Source organism: Oryctolagus cuniculus, chromosome 8, assembly GCF_051225735.1.
Source record: "Oryctolagus cuniculus isolate XC-2025 breed Fujian yellow rabbit chromosome 8, ASM5122573v1, whole genome shotgun sequence".
Classification (NCBI taxonomy): Eukaryota; Metazoa; Chordata; class Mammalia; order Lagomorpha; family Leporidae; genus Oryctolagus; species Oryctolagus cuniculus.
In genome coordinates, this window is record NC_142874.1 from 46,753,164 (window position 1) to 46,774,446 (window position 21,283).

At 42.3% G+C, this 21,283-nt stretch overlaps 1 protein-coding gene and 1 long non-coding RNA gene across 4 annotated transcripts in view; one reads left to right on the forward strand and one right to left on the reverse strand.

The window, feature by feature from the left end:
* LOC103350684 (uncharacterized) overlaps nt 1-21,283 on the forward strand; it is a 130,632-nt gene that overhangs the window by 105,385 nt on the left and 3,964 nt on the right. For both annotated transcript variants that reach the window (XR_016211898.1, XR_016211899.1), the window contains exons 2-3: nt 12,758-12,810; nt 14,045-14,296. This is a non-coding gene — a long non-coding RNA (uncharacterized LOC103350684). The remainder of the gene's footprint in view (nt 1-12,757; nt 12,811-14,044; nt 14,297-21,283) is intronic.
* The window catches only part of EDNRA (endothelin receptor type A), an 84,228-nt gene continuing 71,478 nt past the window's right edge, over nt 8,534-21,283 (reverse strand). Inside the window, exons 5-8 of one of the 2 annotated variants that reach the window (XM_008267274.5) lie at nt 18,152-18,304; nt 14,002-14,135; nt 13,090-13,198; nt 8,534-11,417 (exon numbers count right to left, since the gene is read on the reverse strand). In XM_008267274.5, coding sequence (XP_008265496.1) covers nt 11,277-11,417; nt 13,090-13,198; nt 14,002-14,135; nt 18,152-18,304 — 537 coding nt within the window. In that variant the 3' untranslated portion in view covers nt 8,534-11,276. The remainder of the gene's footprint in view (nt 11,418-13,089; nt 13,199-14,001; nt 14,136-18,151; nt 18,305-21,283) is intronic. The other variant, NM_001105674.1, reaches the window with a different exon arrangement.

A 21,283-nucleotide genomic window follows, 5' to 3' on the forward strand; every position in this document is an offset into this window, starting at 1 on the left:
AATGGCAAGACTCAGTGGACTCAGGATCCCTTCTGTCTGATGAATACTGAGCCCAAGAAAACTTGGAATTCTTGTACATGGTGGGGTGGGGGCAGTTGGAAAAGAGTCTACTGCTTTGTAGATTCTCTGTGGACATACACTTGAGCAGAAGATAAGCCACGTTAGACTGCCTCGGGGCTTCCATCTCTTGAACTCACCCTCATGGTGGATTTGGAACGTTCAGGAAGACTGTTCAGTGTGAAACAGCTATGAGATTGGGACATGTCTATAAAAGTAAGGCTTTAAAAAGGATTTATTTGTCTGAAAAACAGAATGACAGAGAAAGGGAGGGAAGGAAGGACGCAGGTAGGGAAGGTGAGAGGGAGGGATATATATATGTGTGTGTGTGTGTATGTATGTTTATGTATAAATATACATATATATGTATAAGAGAGACAGAGAAAGAGAGAGAGAGAGATCTTCCATCTGCTGATTTACTCCCCAGTTGACCACAATGGCTGGAGCTGCAGTGATCTGGAGCCAGGAGCTTCTTCTGGGTCTCCCACATGGGTGCAGGGGCCCAAGGACTTGGGCCATCTTCTACTGCTTTCCCAGGCCATAGCAGAGAGCTGGATTGGAAGTGGAGCAGCCGGGATTCGAACCGGTGCCCATATGGGATGCTGGCACTGCAGGTGGCAGCTTTACCTGCTATGCCACAGTGCTGGCCCCAACATACTTATGTTTTCATTGTTACCCAAATATAGCCTTGAGCGTAGGTGAGAACCCTTCTTTCAAAAAAAATTTTCACTTATTTCAGCTGGGCCAGGCCAAAGCCAGGAGTCAGGAATGTAATCCAGGTCTCCCACATGGGTGGCAGGGACCAACTACTTGATCCAAAGCCAGGATTCAAACACAGGTACTTTGACATGGGATGCAGGTGTCCCCACCACCAGGCTAAACACCCACTCCTAAAACCCCTTCTGACTCCAGGTTGGTCTTTCCTGAATCCGCTCAGCTAGGAGCTGGCCAAGGCGAAGAGTTGATTCAGATGCAGTTGAATGGTTACCCTTTCAGAATGTCCCTGCGAAATACAACTCAAAAATGGCCAGTTTCTATTCTTGTCTTTAACCCTAAAACACAGGGGATATGGTGCTCAAAAGAAATAATTTTCCTGAAGAAACAGACCTGTTGATAGCAGAGAAGAATTTTTCTTCCTCTTCTTACCTCCTCTGGGACCTTGACTCAGCAATTGTGATCATCCCTTGGTATCCAGGATTCCCTTAGGTACCAAAATCCATGGATGCCCGAATCCTTTATAGAAAATAGAGGATTTGCAAAAGCATATACACACCTTTCTACATACTTTGAATCATCTCTAGATTACTTATAATACCTAAGACAATGTAAAAGCTAGGTTAGTAGTTGTTATCCTGTATTATTTAGGGAGTCATGACAAGATAAGAAAATCTGCATAAATTCACTACAGATGCAATTTTTTCCCCTGAGTGGTTCCCATCCTCCGTTGGTTGACTCCATGGACGTGGAACCCATGGACACAGAGGGATGGCTATGTCCTTCATTTGCTCACCCAATACACGATCTTTTCCTTCCCCTGGCCTCAATCCCTCTGTCTTCAAAATGCTGAGGCTGTTTTTCTCTTGGAGAAACAAAACCCTGTCCTTTGACCCTGCTGTTTGCTCAGGCTGCCATCCAGTTCTCTCATGCTCTCACTGTCACCCTCCTCAGGGGAACGGCCTGTGCCTGCACTGCCTCAATGCCGGCTGGCTGATCTTACCTCTCCTCTTGGCATCCAACTTCATAAATGACCCAAACCCTCACGTGGCAGCTACCAGGAGGGGCAAGTTCTCTTAAGGACAATCGCAGCAGCTTTCTGATCTGAGGACCAAATGGAAATACATGGTGAAGCTGCCCTGTCATGGCCCTGGGGAGTGTGGGGTGCCGACAGGACCAGTGTGGACCCCACAGAAGCACCAGGCTCATTCACAGTAGCTGGGACTGAAGCTGGGTGAAGACCTCTGGATTGCCAACGGGAGAGAGACCCCATATTTACCAATGTGTTCCAGATAAAGGAATTAAACGAGTGGTTTCAAATATGAGCCCAGATTTAGGATGCTAAGGAATCAATCCCATGACTGGAATTTGTCACTTAACGTTTGTGGCTCTCCCATTCGCGGAGGAAGGACACTAGACCCTGCGCTGTTCTTTCTGCCTGGCTCTTCCCGGGTTAGCTGCCCTTCCCTCACTCGCGGAGGAACGACGCTGTCCCGGGTTAGCTGCTGGCCCCTCCACCTCTGTGGAGGGGCGGCACCCCGCTGCCGCTCTCCCCACTTCCGCGGAGGAGCGGCACACCGCCAGCTGGCTCTCTTGGGGGCTGCTCAGGTGTTCCTTCAGATGTTCCTGGTGCATGTTGTCTCTCTCTCTCCTCCTTTATAGTCCTCTTCCACCAATCCCAACTCTGCTGCCCACACGCCGAGCACGCTGCTCTCCTCCAATCAGGAGCAGGATCAGCTCCTGCAGTTTATCAGTCGAATTGGCGAGGCAGCTGCTGTTGAGTGAACAGAGTTGGTAAAAGGGATCCAGGGGGATCTGATCAGATCGCCAACAACATCTGCTTTGTTTACCTGGTTTAGCATCTTCCTCTAGTGGGAAGTGGAGCAATTGCAAGGTACTTGAATAGCTGAACTCTTTCCTAGTGGATCAACCCAGGACTGAGTGACCATTGTAGACACAAACTGGCCACTTTTAACGATATTGATGAGGCATGATCCCTGTGGTCCAGCAGTGGTCCTAGTGTTCCTTCAGTGTCCCAGAGAAATACAAGTCTTTGTAGGGGCTTGCATAGAGATGTGCATTCTAGTCTTGTTAGTGCAAGCCAAGGACTGGAGAGAAATTAATGTAAGATATATGCAGACTTTTTCTTCATGTCATTATTCCCTAAACGACACAGTAAAACAACTTTACACAGCATTTACATTGTATCAGGTGTTATACATAACATCTAGAGATGATTTAAAGTATAGAGGGGGCTGGCTCTGTGGGGTAGTGGGTAAAGCCACCACCTGCAGTGCAGGGATCCCATATGGGTGCTGGTTTGAGTCCCACTGCTCCACTTCTGATCCAGCTCTGTTATGGCTTGGGAAAGTGGTGGAAGATGGCCCAAGAGCTTGGGACCCTGCACCCATGTGGGAGACCCAGAGGAAGATCCTGGCTCCTGGCTTTGGATTGGCTCAGCTGTTGCGGCCATTTGGGGAGTGAACCAGCAGATGGAAGACCTTTGTCTGTCTGTCTGTCTGTCTCTCTCTCTCTCTGCTTCTGCCTCTCTAACTCTGCCTTTGAAATAAATAAAAATAAATCTTAAAAAAATAAGTATATGAGAGGCTGTGCATAATTTGAGCCAAAATTATTTGTTTATATGGAAATGCTACACCATTTTATGTAAAGGTCTTGAACATCCTTAGGTGTTGGTATCCAAGGGGGTCCTAGAACTGATCCCTTGTGGATTCTGGGGGATGGCCATACATTCCAACATATAGGGATTTTTTTTCTCCTTGTACACATAGGTTACTCACTAATTATTGTTTTGCAGGGCCTTTAAATGCATTTTAGGTAAGTTCACAGAAAAAGGGAATTAAAATTAAGTTTGTTTTGCTGCAAAAAATACTTTGAGATCCATGTTTAGTTTTTTTCATAATCCATGAATTTTTTGAGGACTCCTCATGTATTCTTAGAGTTTGAAGAGGAAAATATCTTTTTTAAAGAAAGTAGTAAAAGTTGAGAAACTAAGCTAGAACTGTCCACGCCAGCAGAGATTGAGTTACAGAATATATGGACACAGTCCTCAAAGCGGAAGAAAGGAATAGAGTGGCCATTTTCCTCCCCCTGTATTTGGGAGGTCACCCTACCCCCTCCCCAGTGCCAGGGATTGTTTGTACTAAATCTGAGCAGCTGGGAATTCTATCCTCGCCAACAGGGTCCTGCTGGAGAGGAAGGGGCCGTGATCCCAGCCTGGAGCCATTAGGTGTCACAGTGATTCCCACCCATTTGGTTCACATGCAAACAGAAGAGGCCTGTATGCAGCCCACATGAGGTTTATTGGGACTTATGCTGGGGCACAAAGGAGACAGCGTGGCAGAGAGGTTCCATGCCTGGCTCCCTCCCTCATGAGAGCTCACGAACGTTTTTATGGGGTTGGGGAGCTGGGGCCATGTCCCCTTGGCCTCTGGCCCACTCACTTTGGGACAAAGTACTTTGCTTTGCACCTGTCTTGGTGTTCTATGTGGCTGAGGTTGTGGGTGACATATTCAAAATGGGGGTGTTGCTTACTACTGGTTTCTCAGGAAATTCAAGGATCAGGCATACTGGGCTGTTCCGGACAGGCAAACAGGTTGGGAAAGTCTCTAAAAGGACAGTACCAGGTCTTTTGTGGTTAGGGTCTGGGTGCTCCTTGCTTGATTGGATTAGAGCTGGGTTCAGCAGCCTGTGGTTAGAGTTGGATACATGATCAAGTTGGGAAGTCCTTAGTGAATCCTGTTTCTGTTTTTTCTCAATAACAGAAGTAAAAACAAACCTACAACATCAATTTTTTGTTAGGCACAAAAATATGCCCCTAAAGCCTGAAAGAGTGTGCGCGCGCACACATACCCACACCCACACCCACACACATATATATATATATATATTTTTTTTTTCTCACTTTAGGATCTTTTAGAAGCACAAGAACTTAACTGAAGCTAATCCTAATGGCCATATTTTGGGAAAAATAAAAATCTATAGTCCATGGAGAAATGGCTTGTTCTGAAAACAATTCATAAACAGAATGAGTCAGAACTGTGTCTTGCTGGTGCTGGGGTCAGTGACTTGGCTGACAGCCTGCTACTGCGTAGACTGGCAGGGTAATTACTCCCATCTGGTAATCTAATAATCGATCATACAATGTGAAATACACATTTTATCCACCATCAGAATGAAATTGAAATAAATGATGACCAGTTCCACACAGATAAACTAGATCAGCAGAGTGTGGTTTAGGACAAAAAGGAAGAATGTGTGGAATTCTCTATATTTCCCCTAGGAAGATTCCATGAGTCTTCTGTTTATGTGTAGAGTTGGCACTGCTGTTCCTAATTTACTGCCTCCCAGGAAGAAACACAGTTGCTAGAATCTACTGAAAAATATTGATGCTAAAATATTTAGAAACTAGGAGATACCATGAGTTCTGGCTTCACCAAGCCAAAAAATGAAGTCTAGTACCATGGTTTCTGGGACAAGCACCTTTGTGGTCACAGCATTATTTTCTTTCCTTTTTTTTTTTTTTTAAGATTTATTTATTTGAAAGTCATAGTGTTACACAGAGAAGGAAAGGGGGGGGGAGGGGGAGAGAGAGAGAGAGAGAGAGAGAGAGAGAGAGAGAGAGAGAGAGAATGAGAATGAGAATGAATCTTCCATCCTCTGGTTCATTCCTCAACTGGCTACAATGGCTGGAGCTGTGCCAATCTGAAGCCAGGAGCCTGGAGCTTCTTCCAGGTCTCTCATGCAGGTACAGGGGCCCAAGGACTTGGGCCATCTTCTGTTGCTTTCCCAGGCCACAGCAGAGACCTGGATTGGAAGTGGAGCAGCCGGGACTCGAACTGGCGCCCAAATGGGATGCCGGCACTGCAGGCGGCAGCTTTACCTGCTGCGCCACAGTGCCAGCCCTGTGTTATTTTCAACTCCTGATTATTTTCTAAGAACTGAGACCTGTTTCTTCTCAGTTTTAGGAATTAAAAAAATGAGACAAAGAGTTATGAGTGCTGACCAAATACAGTTGCTGGGGTTTTCTTCGTACTAGAGGGAAGGGTGACAGAGGTTTTCCCAAATGCAGGATTATTTTAAAAACCACTAGGAATTTTCATGTGAAGACCCTACCAGAGTTTCAACAGCAGTAACTTCATTTGGTAGACTTGTGTTCTATTTCAACTTTGCTTGTTTGAAGTCCCGAGGAAAATTAGTATAGACCTGGCTGTCCTAGGTTATCTGACATAGGAAGGGACCTGCGATTCGGAGTCACAAGCCTGGAGGGGTTTGGACAGACTGCCAGTGTGTTTCCCACTCTCCACACATAACTAGTTTTCAATTGTGTATCATGCACTAGTGCTACTACTAAAAACAATAGCAGCAAAGATTCACATTTCTCTTGACTCTTTCTTGGACTTAACCTCCAACTTGTTTCATTTATTTAAGTATTTTAAATTTATTGGGTAGTTTTATTTTTGAATGGAAAGTAAAATACTATTCACTGACTTTAAAAAATCATAGTAGAGAGAGAATACTATATTGTTTATTATTATTCTGTTCCCCAGTGATGTAATCCTTATGTTAACTAAAATATGAGGGTGCATCAAAAAGTTCATGGTAATTAAAATGAATTAGAATTAACAGAAGTTAATTTAAGTGCAAAGATATTTTGAAATCTATGCATAGTTATTGCATGATACACATTTCCATGAACTTCTTGAAGACCAACCATATGTACGTATTTAGAATATTTTTGCATAATAATCATATCTTCTAATTCTATTTTCATGAATTATTTGAAGTACCTTCTATATGCCTATTATGCTATTCTCATAGCAGTGATGTATTTAACTAAATTAAGAACTGTAGAAGCAGAGGTCCCCACACATAGTCTGCAGTGTTTACCGGCTGAAGTTAAAAGAATTCTGACTGTTCTCCCAGTTGTGTCTTTCCCACATCAGCTGAGTCACCACTGAGCATGTCACTGTATTTATCTATTTAAACATCCAATTTCATATTCCCAGCAGTTAGCACAATGTAATGGTGGGCGTGCCCTCTGTATGGAGTAAAGACATCAACTGAGAGGGGAGGCAGGGTGGGAAGGCTGAAATGGTGGAACTCTGGGGATTTTTAGGTGATGCAATGTCTCTGAATACCATGATGATAAATAGATGGCTATGCATCTGCCAAAACTCACAGCTTGTAGGCTTAAAGAGTGAACCCTAAGGTAAACTATGGACTTGAGTTAATAGTATTGCATGAGTACACACTCATTAACTGTAACCAATGCTCCCCACTAATGCAAGACCCAGTAATAGGGGAGTCTAGCAGAGCAGAAAGAAAAGGGCATTTGGGGCTTTCTGCAATTGGAGCTCAGTTTTTCTTACAAGCTAAATCTGCTCTAAAAAAACCAAGTCTATTAATTCAAATGCCTACTAAACATAAATCAAGATGACTTGGATAGGAGGATCTTAGGATATGTGTGTTGCAGGCAATAGAAAACCAAATTTAACTAGGATAGGCAAAAAGGTAGAAGTGCTGTCTTACCCAAGCCATGGGAAAACCAGAACTGAGGACTTGAATGCTTTTTTCTTCTTTGTGACTGTCCAGGTTGACTTTCTTCATGATACTCAAACCATGGTGACCAGTAGCTCTCAGGTGCATAACCCTTAGCCCTGCCACAGGGGGAAAAGGACTCTTTCTTTCTTTCTTAGTTCTATTAGAAAAATCACCAGAGGATGCTGGGTAGCCTAACCTAACCTACTGACTTCTAGGAGAGGACAGGCTCCAGTCAGAGTAAGGTTTTAAAAGGCTGGAAACAAATAGGCATGATAGGAGCTGGTTACTGTTGTCCTGCCAAGAGAAGGTGGTGCTGGGACTAGGGAGGTAAAGTGGAGACAGAGATGTGCTCAGGTTCAGGGTAGGTTCTGAAGATACAATCTATGGAGATGTTGGGTGGATGTTGTGAGAGAAAGGAATGAGAGATGATATCAAAGTTTTTGCCCTGAACAACTCAAAAGATTCAATTGTCTTTGAGTAGAGGAATATTACAGTGGGACAGGCAGGGCACTATCATGAGCATCATTTTGGATCCAATTGGAGGTGTCAAGCAGTTGGATATATATGAGTCTCAAAGGTGTCTGACATGGTGTTCATTGACTGCAACTGCCTACTGCCTAACTCCTCTAGAATGCAATCTGTGTTAGAGCAGGCACTTTGCCTGCCCTGCTCACTTCTATTTCCTCATTATTTAGAAGAATTCCTGGTGCATAGTAGATGCTCAACAAAATTTACTGGAAAGGCCGTGGGAATTTAGCCTTGTGGTTAAGATGACCACAGCCCATACTAGGGTATCCATTCAATTCCTGGCTTCTGACTCCAGCTTCCTGCTAAGGCAGACTCTGGGAGACAGCAGGTGGTGGCTTATCTGGGCTCCTGCTGCCCATGTGGGAGACCTAGATTGAGTTCTGGGCTCCTGGCTGTGGCTGGGGCCATTGTAGGCATTTCAGGAATGAGCCGGGGATGGGAGATCTGTGTTTCTACCTCTCAGATAATATTTAAAATTTTTACCGGAAAGGTGAATGAGGGAAGGACTGGGAGAGTTAAATGTTCTGTACAACAAAGCAGGCTGAAGATAAAATTCTGTTAAGTATCTATTAGAAAGTTAAAATTGCTTACTTGGCTATTTGTAGGGAGAGATTTGCAATAGGTATTATGTAACAAACGTGTTCTAGGAAGAGCTATGCAAAATGAAGAGACATTTTTGAGGCTTCTGTAAACTTTTATTTTATACCTATGGACCACTGCCAACTTAGGGCCTTGGCTTATGGCTCATTCCTACAAAGTTAATTGTGGGAAAGATAAGGTAAAGGTAGAAATTGGAAATATTCTTACCAGTAAACCATGTTTATTTACCAGTCAATAAACAAAATGCATATCAAAGCTAGTGTAGGTATTCAGAAATCTATGATTTTCTGTTTATAAAATAAAATTTTTATATGCAAAAAACAAGGCATCTTAAAAATAATTGCATAAACAAAGTGGTGTGATCCTATGGCTTTTATTATAGGCATATATCACTGCTTGTGATGCAACAGTGGAATAATGGAATTTGACTAACACACAAAGGAGTGGGATTTCTTAGCCCTACAGTCCAGGCAACTGAAACCCAATATTATTTTACTTGTGTCTGCTAAAATAAGGCCCCAAAATTAGCTTTGCTAATTTTTCATCAGTACTTTATCTGATGATAAATCAGAGACACATCAGACAACTGTTAACCTCCCCATCACTTTGAGGATTAATTAGAATATAATACTTCAAAACGTAATGAATTTTGCTCCAGCACAGGAAATATGACCCCAAATACTGCTTTATCAAACCAATCATCCAACCAACCAAAGTCCTATATTGTTAACCATTGGCTCATCCCACTGTATATTACCTCCCATATTCCATTTGCAATAGTAACATGGCTACAAGATTGATAAACACAAAGTCTTACAGGTGAACACTGACTGAGACGAGTTGTCATGATGAACAATCATCTAGATTCACATAGATATGTAATTTGGCACAACAGAGTATTATTATTAGATTAAATCCATACATGCCATCACACACATGCCTAGCAACACATACATTCCATGAAGACAATCACAGAAAAATCACTAAAAGAAATTTACAGTTGTTTATATATATATACATATATACACATATACACACACTGTAAAAGTATTTTTTTTTTGCTATACTCACAGTCTGTAAACATCTGGAAAAATATCCAGGAAAAGTTGCTGTGGGCCCTTTGAAATGGTGACCATATGAAGAGTAGGGGCTGGGGTGGGGATAAAGGTTCATTATCAGAGAAGTAAAAAATGGTAAGTTCATGGTAGCATTTGGGAATAACTGTTTCACTGACATGATAAACTCATCTGACCACTTGGAAATTGTGCTTCTTAGATGGAAAAGGGAATAACCAGAAAGTCTTACTGCCTGATAACATTTTAAGAGAAATTAGAATACAAAGGGATATAAATAATGTATATATAAAAGGGTCTTCAGAGAGTTCGTGGGAAATGTATATTATGAAAAAAAAACTATGCATTAATTTCAAAGTTTTTGTACCAAAAATAAACTTCTTTTTCTATATTTTTTCAAAAAATTTGTGCACACACACACACACACACAGGCAGATGGAGGACATGCCCATCTACTGGTTCACTCCCCAAATGCCTGTAGTGACTGGGGCTGGATGGGGGTTGAAGCTGGGAGCCGGGAACTCAGTCTAGGTCTCCTATGTGGGCAGCAAAAGCCCCATTACTTGAGCCATCACCTGCTGTCTCCTAGGATCTGCATTAGGAAGAAGCTGGAGTCAGGAGCCAGAGTTGGAACAACTCAGATTCGGGCACTCCAGCTTGGGACATGGGTGTCTTACCCCTCAATGTAACAGCTTATCTTTTTATTCCATTTCCATGAACTTTCTGAAGTAGGACTATTATATATGCATTATATATGTTTATTTGTTACTATTATAAAAATCTCAATTTCCAATCTTCTAAAATATTTGATATTCTTTTCCTAGTTTTGGCTTTAGATTCCTATACATTTGTATTAAAAGTCTCAGGCATAGTTACATGACACATACACGTGAATTTTGGTTCACGATATTGATTTTATGTAAACTTACATAGAAAAAATTGGGCTTATGAAAAATAAAACTATTTTATCCAGGTGTTATTTTTGAATTTAACAAAAAGGTTTAAGATCTATAATGAAACTCCCATTAAAAAAGAAATAGAAGTTTCTTAAAAATTGTCTGAATAGCAGCTATTCAATTGCTGTATGTGGTTCTCTATGGTTTCAGTGCCTATATTTGTTGTAGTTTTAGAATTCACATTTGAAAAAATAAAACAGTGACAGGAGAAACACTGAACACTCACCTGAACATTTTTTCTTTTTATGTGTAAATAAGCTCAAATGATCATTTTTAGACTATTATGTCTTAAAAATTATTGACAATGAATGACATTTCAAATAAAGATGATTTAAACTCATAATGTGTTTGACCAAAAAAAAAAAAAAACACCTCATTTAAAAAATTTGTCATAATCTCTACATGTGGGTGGTGACTGGTTCTTTTTGACTGTTGGAAGGAACAGCCTTGAAAGCCAGTCATGCACCTGAAAATTATTTTCATGCAAAAGTAGTAAATACCCTTCTGGTTCCAATTGACAGTCTCCACTCTCCCTCAGCTCCTACCATTTTTTAGTGCTGATAATTTGCAGGATTTGTAGATTACAGAGGTCAGATTCATAGACTTTGAGGGCATAACCCCAACCCCCATGCTGTTTTGGAAAGCATCTAGAAAACTCTTTTTCTTGGGGGGGCGGGACTGAGTGAAGGAAAAGGGGTCGGAGGAGAGACTTCCGGAGAGATGGGTGCTTGTCGTTGGTTCTCTGCTGGGACAGGAAGGGTGGCTTCGCGTGCTGCCTCCTGATAGCTTAGTTAATGCTGTCCTTGTGGCTGCTCCTCTCTGTGTTGTGGTTGTTCTGGTCGTGGTTCTTCCACTGGATGCTTGTGCCGTTCATGGGGACCGAGGTCATCAGGCTCTTGGACTGGTGACAGCAGCAGCAGAGGCACGACTGGGAAAGGGAACAGACGGTAAATAACGGGAGCTACCAACTCCTTCCGGGCCAAACAAGCAGGCCTTGCTTCTGCCATCCCCGTGTCAGTGTTTGTACACGTTGGAGGGCAGTGAGCTTCAGTGGTTCCTAGAAGCATGGAGCCTGCTCCCCTCCCCGCTATCGTCTCAGAAGTCAACTTTCCATTCAGAGCACACAAAGAAATCCCTTGGGTTTCACTGCAAATCTGTTGGTCAAGTGCAAGGCAGTGTTGGCCAGAGCAGAGTTCTTCAGGGCTTAGGGCGGGTGTGCATAGTAAGGACTGGGAGGGGTACCCCCTGGGTGGCTCTCAGCATCAGGGACCTCCTCTGCTCCTCTCGGCAACTCTGGGTGTGAGTTCTAGGACAGCCAGACCCTGGGAGGTGACTAAGAGGCAAAACCGGAATCGGAATCCATGATTGCCAGATTTCTCCCTTTGTATGTCACCTTTTTAGGAAGATCTAGCAAAAGATACGTCTAATTCCCGAGAATATGTTCCTTAGTTTCTCTTTTCCCTTCATTAACACATAAATTAATTAGCAAATGTTTTCCACCTTTTAAAATGGATTGGTTATAGCCTGCATGTTGGTCCTTTTTACACAGAGTATTTTGTGCCTGGTAAACCATTTCAAAGAGACCTAAAAATAAGGCGGCTAAAAATGTCCATATCAACTTTCAACTCTTTGTATGATTCTTTGGCTACTACACATCTGTCTCCTTTCGAATCACGAGTTCCAGGGGGCCAGTTACTGTGTTTACCCTCTCTATCCCTAATAATTGATATTGAGCACTTACTGCTTCAAGGGTTTTACATGCATTAATTTCTTAAACCCTTCTTAGGAGATAGGTGCTGTGATCATCTGATTTATAGACAAGGAACTAAGGAAGCAGAAGGGACACTGGCCAGACCCAGGTCAGACAGCAAGTGCAGGGCTGTCATGTTCAGCAGGGCTGTTTGTTTCCAGAGCCAGTGCCCTGACCTCTTTGCTGCTCTGCCTAATATGTACCAAGAGCTAAAGTTAAACATCCTGGTCCAAGATAACAGAATCCAGTTAGGATTTAAGCCCATGCTAAAGTCATTCCAGGAACAGGAGAAATGATACAGATACACTTGCAGCTTCTGGAGACCTGGTTGGCTTGGCTGGAAGGAGGTTTGAAAACAGAAGAAAACTGATTTCAAAGGAAATTATAGTAGTTCAGATTTCCAGAGCAATAGGCAATTTTTCCCTTCAAGTGGCTATTAATAAATGTATTATAAAAGAGCATTTAAGGATCACTTTCTTAACAACAGTATTTATGTTTTGTTGACATTTTGTTTAAAGGCAAATGCAATTGAAGGGGTGAATAGGTTTTCCGTACTCTGCGTGGCCTGAAGGTAAGATGTGCGCATTTCTTTTCAACAGATGGCACTAAACTGGCATGTAATTATGTCCTTTTAATTTTAACCTCTGAAAATGTTGCCTGTATAGATGCTGCTTTCCTACTATGCTAACAATCTGCACCTCTTTCTGGGTAACAACAATATGGCTTCCACTTTTCTACTGAAAAAGAGTACAGCTGATTAAAGCAATATTCCAAGTGGGATTGGCCATGCCTTTGGCTACTTAATAGACTGATTTGGTTGTCCTTAAAAAATGCTTGCAAATAGCCTTACCTGGAAACAATTTTTAAATTTCTTGCTCACAAAATATAGAGCTATTGGGTTGATACATGAATTCATGGTCGCCAAGTTAATACCGATGTAATCCATGAGCAGCAAGAAGCTGGAGGAAAATAAATAATGCAGAATGATTAGAACAACCTCTTAAAAACCTGCTCGCTGGCATTTATCCTTAGGATAAGCAGTTTTCTTGCCCGGAAGCTATTTCTTACAGTTAGGAGTTGTAAAAAGTGCTTGTTTAAGACAAATATTGCATGTTCTCATTTGTGGAAGCTAAAAAAATTGATTTTTGTGGAAGCAAGTAGAATGGTGGTCATCAGAGACTAGGAGAGTAAGGGGGCAGAAGGGACAGAGAGTTAGCTAGCAGGTACCAAAGTATAACTAGAAAGGAGAAATTCATCCTGGTGTTCTGTAGCACAGGATAATCACGGTCTACAACCCATGTTGTATTTTGAAGTAACTGGAGGAATCCTGATTTTCCCAACACATAGAAGTGGTAAATATGTGGTGAAGTGGAAATGCTAATTACCCTGATTTGATCTTAACATATGGTATACATGTATGGAATTACTGCACCGAACCCTATAGAGATTGTACAAATGTAAACTGTAAACGTATTTTTGAAAATGGCAGCTTCAATGGTGAGATGGTAACAGATCACCTACTTAGTTCCCTCAAACCCTTACATACAGCCTCAGGAGGGGTGTGCCAAGAGTATAGACATGACTGGCTGTGACTGGCACACATCTTGGGAGCAGGTGCAGGCTATGTCAGTAAAGAAGAAGAGTTGATTTTTAAATTTTTAATTTTGGGGGCTATTGATAATGTAGACAAAACGGTTTTGTTAAGTACTTGAAACACAAAAAGCAGAACAACCCATTTCCTCATGGGCACACAAAGTCATACCTAAGTAATTCACATCGGTTCTTGTCCATCTCGTCATACACAGTTTTCTTCAAAATACGGCTTAAATGAAGAGGGAACCAGCAAAGAGCAAAAATAACAACCAAGCAGAAAACAGTCTTTGCCACTTCCCGACGCTAAAGGAAAGAGGAAAAAAAGTACAGTAAACTCAGTGTTCTTCCACGAGGTCAAAGAACAATGCAATAAGGTGGCAGCCGGCTTCAGGGACATAGCTCCAAGAAGAGCCAGGAGAATGCACTGCCTCCCAGGGCCTCTGCCTTAAGGTTCTGAGTCCCAGGTGAGTGTTCAGCTGAGCAGCTAAGAATCTGGTTAGGACAACTTGCATCTCATATCAGAGTGCCTGCGTTCAGTGCTTGGCTCTGCTCCTGATTCCAGCTTCCTGCTAATGCACACCCTAATAGGCGGCACTGATGGCTCAAGTAGTTTGGTCCGTGCCAACCATGTGGGAGACTTGGATTGAGTTCCTAGCTCCCATCTTCAGCCTGGCCCTGGTCATTGCAAACATTTCAGGGGTAAACCAGCAAAATCCTGAGCTCCTTCTTTCTCTCAAACAAGTAAATATATATATAACAATTTAAGCTAAATTCTGAGTCTAGCTTTCTGATCAAGGAGTTACTAACGATGTGTTGTGGCAGCTGCCAGGAGGTTTGCTGGCTTCCAGTTGGTTATTAGGGTCAAGAGAGAGGTGGGAACTGGCTGCAGTGAGCCAACTCTGGGGCTGAGTGTGTGTGGGTGTAGGTGGGTGTGGGGAAACGTGAGTTAAAAGTTGGCAAGGTGACTGAATGGAACACGAAAATGAATGATGAGTGCACAAAGAGGTTTGGGGAAAATAGGAGTAGGAGACAGAACAGAAGAAGCAACATGGTTCCTCCTGATCCTGACCTTGGAGAAAGCCAGCACTGAAATCTCTTTTTAAATTCTTTTACTCATGACATTTCTCCAGAGAGATGGTGCCTGCAAACAGAGGGATGAGGATAAAGGGCTACCGGCAGCGCTGATGAGAAAATCTGGAGTGTGCTGACCCCAGCCCCACTGCCATGGAAGGTGTATGTGCCTCAACTCAGCTCAGGATCAGGGGACCCGTACGTAGGTCAGGAATTATCTGCAACCAATCATCTGTGTGCATTACGCTCCAGTATTAGACTGCATGCATTTAGAAGCCTAACCAGGGACGTGAAATGCAACATGTGTGCATCTGGGATCAGTTCACATCCAGGTAACGTTGACTAAACACAGGGTTTGCAACCCAAAGCAGGGAACGTTAACTCAGGGAAGCCAACAATAAACTCACATGATGAGTGGAGCCATTCAAATATCTCCCATGGCAGTTGTCACAAATTACTGTTTTAGCCCAACAAACTCGGAGCTCTTTACCCTTTCCTGGTTACAGGGCAGGTGGGGATATGGCTGTGGGGCACTGACTAAGGGAGGAAACAGAGAACTCCGATCTGCAGGGATGGCAGCTCTTTGAAACTGGTCTTTTTGTGTATAGAGAAAGAGTGCACTCAGAACAGTAGAAAGGCAGGGCACGGGGGAAGAGGTTTCTTTTCAAGTGCACTCTGACTTTTTTATTTTTATTTTTTTTTAGGATTTATTTGAAAGGCAAAGTTACAGAGAGTGAGCAGAGGAGAGGGGAAGGAAGGGGAGCGGAGGGCAGAGGAGAGTAATTTTCCATCCCCTGGTCTACTCCCCGAGCTGGGCGAAGCTGAAGCCATGGGCCATCTTCTGCTTTCCCATGTGTGTTAGCAGGGAGCTGGGTTAGAAGCTGAGCAGGCAGACCAGCGCTCATATGGGATGCTGGTGTCACAGGTGGTGGCTTAACATGCTGTGCCACAATGACAGCACTAAAGGTAAGCCTTTTAAGAAGTAGAAACAGCCAGTATTGTGGCACAGCAGGTTAAGCCACTGCTTCCAATGCCTGCATCCCATATCAGAGTGCTGGTTCGAATCCTGGCTGCTCTGCTTCTGCTTCAGCTCCCTGCTAATGCACCTGGGAAAGAAGCAAAAGATAGCCCAAGTACTTGGGCCCCTATTACCCATGTGGGGGAACCCAGATGGAGTTCCAGGCTGCTGGCTTTGGCCTGGTATGGCCTCGACCATTGCAACTATTTGGGGAGTAAACCAGTGGGTGAAAGATCTCTCTGTTTTTTCCCCTTTCTGTCACTCTGCCATTCCAACAAATAATATCAATACATTGCCGAGACAGTCTGGTATCTGTTGGTTCTTATCTCATTTAGTTAAGTAAACCTCTTAACTACCTGTATAATAAGGATAATATCTGACCCACCTACTTCACAGGATGCTTAGAGGAATCAAATACTCTTTCAAAACTTAAACTGTGATAGCAATATAAAGTATGTTATTGTTCCCATTCCCTATTTAGTTATTTTCAGAGAAGGTACACATGCAATATGATGGCAACAGAAAAATCAACATTAAAACACTTTTTTTTTTTTTTTTACAAATCCATTCTAAATTAACTCCATTGCAGGAATGAGAGGTAACACGTGCTTAATATGTTCACTTCTAGAGTATTTGAAACATTCATGCCTGAACAAAGTCATACTGAGGTTTCTCAATGCAATTTTCCTGCTGAATGTCAATAAAAGATAATAGCTACCATTTGTGTGCTACGTGAGATTTTACAAAGTACATGCATGCACATTCATTCCTTTGATTCTCATGGTAACATGGTAACACTGATTCATATATTATTATCCTCAATTTATAGATGGGGAGCTGAGGCTCAGGAAAAGCAGTAGAGTAGTTGAAAAGAGTTGCTGATGAGGAATGAGGCTGTGTACGGTAATTGCATAAAAGACAGATAAACAGGCCTCAACTCACATGAACTTTTGGTGTGGTTAGACATCCTCATATACTTCTCTGCTGTGATGAAACATTACCAGCAGTCTGTATTCCTGTTTGAATTAATGTAAATTAACGTTTGCTGAGTGCCTACCAGGAGATGGGAACTATTAGGTAGCTCACATGCTTTAGGTAAGCCCCAGGATGTATTATTACATGTGTTTTACGAGAAACTACAGGCTCAGAGATGAGGCAGTCTGACCAAGGTCACAGAGCCAGTGAGTCTGTTTTTCCCTCTAAGCCCGAAGTTTTAACTGTTTTATTTGCTTACCAGGAGGTCCCAAGATTAGCTTCCTATTGAAAATGTCTTCTAGAACTCTGAGCCCATTTCCTATCAAGAGTCTTACTGTCGATGTTGCTTTACTGAGGTTCATTTCCTGTTTCCCACTTCCCTCATACATGATGCCCACTCTTTGTTTTAACCAGACTCCTGTTCTTCCTCACTAAATCCCATGGCTCTTCCAAGGCCCTGTCCAATCTCCCACGTCCAGCAATAGTTTCCCTGTGACTATCTCATAACCTCCCTTGCTTTCTATAGCACAGGCTACTTTGAACACTCCTGTGACTGCTTTCCAGTTGTTTCATGTTTGAGTTTTATTTCTACAAGATTGCAACACCTGCAATGGAAGGAGGTCCGAGGCTTCTTCTAGTCTTGGCACAACGCCAAGCCTAGTTCATTGCATAGGCACCCACTTAGACATGGACTCCCTGCACAATCAATGAATTATTCTGTTCTCTTTGGGCCCAGCTTCTGGGACCACCTGTCTCACTGGCAGACTCTCATTTCACTAAAGAAGTTCCCAGTACTGTAACTTTGAAGAAAAGAATTACAAGATAATAAGATTTCTAGGATGCCAGGCTAAATCTAATACAGTCGTTAGTCACTTAGTAATGGGGATACATTTCGAGAAATGTGTAATTGGGTGATTTTGTCATTGCATGAATATCATGGAGTATACTTACAGGGCTAGATGGTCTGGCGTGTTGCTCCTAGCCTACAAACCTGTACAGTATATATGAATTTACTGATTGTTGTAGGCAACTATAACATTGTATTTGTGTAACTGAACAAACTAAACCTAGAAAAGACACAGTAAAAGCATAGGCAATGGGAATTTTTCACCTATTATAATCCACCATCCCTTATGCAAATGTCATTGACCAAGAACATTATTATGTGGTGCCTGACCGTACTCATATTTGTCAGTCTGTTGCTGTCAAGGACAACAGAGCCTTGGCCATGTTTTCATGATCTTAGCAGACTCACCTGTTTCAGATGTTCACTGAGGGCAATCCTCAAGCTGCCATTCCTTCTGTTTAACATCTCGCAAGTCATGAGGGTATAGAAGATTGCGGTGCACACCAGGGGCATGCAGAAATAGAAGCCGAAGAGCCACCAGTCCTTCACATCTTGGTAGAACTGTGAAGAAGGGGGCAGAGTAACGTAAGCCAACTGTGCAATGCCTCTGGGAGCTTCCAGATCTTCACATGGCCGAAAGATATGTTTGTATATTCACGTTCTCTGCTCGTCTGGGGTGGGGGTGGGGTCTTCAAAAAGTTCATGGGAAGTGTTATGAAAAGACTATGCATGGATTTCAGGAAGTTTTGGCACCCAAATAAACTTTTCATTCCATTTTCCACAAACTTTTTGAAGTACTCACATAACGAGTGGGCCTGTGCTGGTGCTCAAAGCTCAGTCAGCTTTGAAACTCCAGAAGTTACCCTGGGTTTATAATAGCACATGAAGGAACAGCATCTAAAGATTATTCCAACAAGGATACTTTTTATAAACTCAAGTTGATTTCAGTTACACATCGGAAGAGCCCCAGTCAATAAAGAATTTCTTTTGAAAGCCCATAAAACATGATTGGAGGCCTGTTTTTCCTTACTGATGAGCTCCAAACTTTTGCTAGTGCCTGCTTCACTTTTAGCTATTGTGGTTAAAGTGTGCTGAAAGTGAACATATTGTTTGGACACAGTGAAGGTTATGAATGGCTTATCTGTGTAGCTTTGGTTAATGGGAGTTAACCCTTTGCCTGGTATGCCAGCTATGTGACCTCAAACCCAGCCAGTCTGAGCCATCAATAACTATGCTCTTTCTCCCTCTTTTAATACTTACCACCTGGAAGCCATTGAGGTCGCATACCTTATCTGCAGGCACATTTAAGCATTATCTCCTGGGAGTGAGCAGGATTTGTAAATACCAAGATTATTCAGTTGTATATCTTTTAAAAGGAGGAAACTTAATACCCTATAAAAATGGAAGTTGGAAAATGATCTCCAAGTTCTTCTTCCCACTAAATTAATCACCAACTTGGGAAGCAATGCTTGTTCCTTCCTTACAACGGCCTGCAGATTGTTTATTTACTAAGGATAATGCTGCCTCCCGTAATATCTCAGTTCCCACAGTAAAAAAATAAGCTTGCTGCTCTGTGGAAAACTGGACGGTTTCTGAATATAGAAAGAGGTCCCGTGAGCTACATTTATAACGTGTCTATTAAAATGATCTAAAAATGGTTTCTGAGGACAAAAACATTTGAGGATGGGGTGCTTAACTGTTTTCATGCCACAGACCTCTTTGGAAGTTTGGTGAACACTATAATCCCTTCTGAGGATATTATTTATATGTATACATATATGTGTATATATATATAATGATTATAACAGACACTAATTATATTGAAACACAGCCATTAAATTCCACTACAGTAATACATGTGTTTTCTTAAAATAACAAAGGTGGTTCCAATGACCACCAGAATTTTGGAGTAGTAGTGAGTGTATGACATTTTGACACGTGAGTACAAATGTTATGGGGTGTAAAATGTGTGTTATTTCTATTAGTGAAAAAATTATGGTACTTTTAAATACAATTATTGTTTCTTGGTATATTCTTAATCAAAGGAAATGATAAATTTCAGTTGGAAGTCAGTGAAAATAAACACATAATTTCTTTCTCATCCAAGCTCACAGACCCCTCAGGTTAAGTGCAAACTCTGAAAAGAATTAGTTTATTCAAATCTGCTTATACAAATATTTTCATATCCCTATCACACTGTGGATGGATTTCAGTCCTGAAGTTTGAAAGAAAAATTAAAATCCAAAGGGCCCTTAAAATTTTTTTTAAGTGCAACACAAGCACTCCTTTTTTGTTGCCCCTTCTTCCCAGGCATTGCTGGCTGGGTGTGAATGACCCAGACGCAGCTGTAGAAGGGCTGGGATGGAGTCCCCTGCCCCCTCCCGGGCAGAGGCCTATTGAGAAGGGGGCCACCAGCAAGGATGTGGGAGTGCCTCAGGTCGGTCTAGGGTAGGGCAAAGTAGAAGTGGACAAATGGGAGGAAATAGAGAAAAAGAACAGGACTTCAGTCTTGGAATGAGCGCTATAATATTATTCCTTCAATTCCTACCCGCCTCTGCCACCCTGTAAGCCTCCCGTGTGAACAGCAGCCCTCTTTGCATGAACACTTAGGAGAGGAGAGCCATCCTGAAGGAGGAAGCCCTGGACTCTGTGTTGCTCTGAAGACTGGTAGCAGCCTCCTTCCTCTGATGATTTGTCTGCAATCTCTGGATTGCCTATTCACATGGCCCAGATTTGGACAACCTCCTACTGTCTCTCTTGTTTTCCACTGTGGAGACTGACCTTATTAAAAATCAGTCCATAATAGAAGAACCACAGTTTTAAGATTGCCAGATTGGCAGTTTTCCTGAGTGCTTTTAATTTTTTAAAATAAGAGTTTCCTTGCAGAATAACTGGTCAACTGCAAAACCACTAATTTTTTGAATTTTCCAACTTAAGAAAATGTACCTGGAGATGTCTGTAAATGATTATGTGTGGAATCTGAGCTGCATGAAACTTACTTCAAAGCACTAAATTATGCTGATTTAAGAGAAATAGTTATCCTTTTGGTTTTCCTCCTTAGTCCACGTGTAACTAGTTTAGCAAAGGAAATATGCATTTTAATCATGTTTTCCAATCTAGCCAATCCTGTAATTAATTTTTTCAGAGAAATTTTAATGTGGTTAGGTGTGTTAAAGAATAACTGAATTTAAGCTAAAACACTTATTAAAAAGTTTGGCGGGGCCAGCACTGTGGCACAGCAAGTTAAAGCCCCAGCCTGCAGTGCTGGCATCCCATATAGGTGCTGGTTCAAGTCCCAGCTGCTCTACTTCCAATCCAGCTCTCTGCTATGGCCTGGGAAGGCAGTAGAAGATGGTCTAAGTCCTTGGTTCCTGCACCTGAGTGGGAGACCTGGAAGAGGCTCCTGGCTCCTGGCTCCAGATCAGCTCAGCTCTGGCCGTTATGGCCAACTGGGGAGTGAACCAGAGGATGGAAGACCTCACTCTCTCTGACTCTACCTCTCTCTGTAACTCTGTCTTTCAAATAAATAAATCTTTAAAA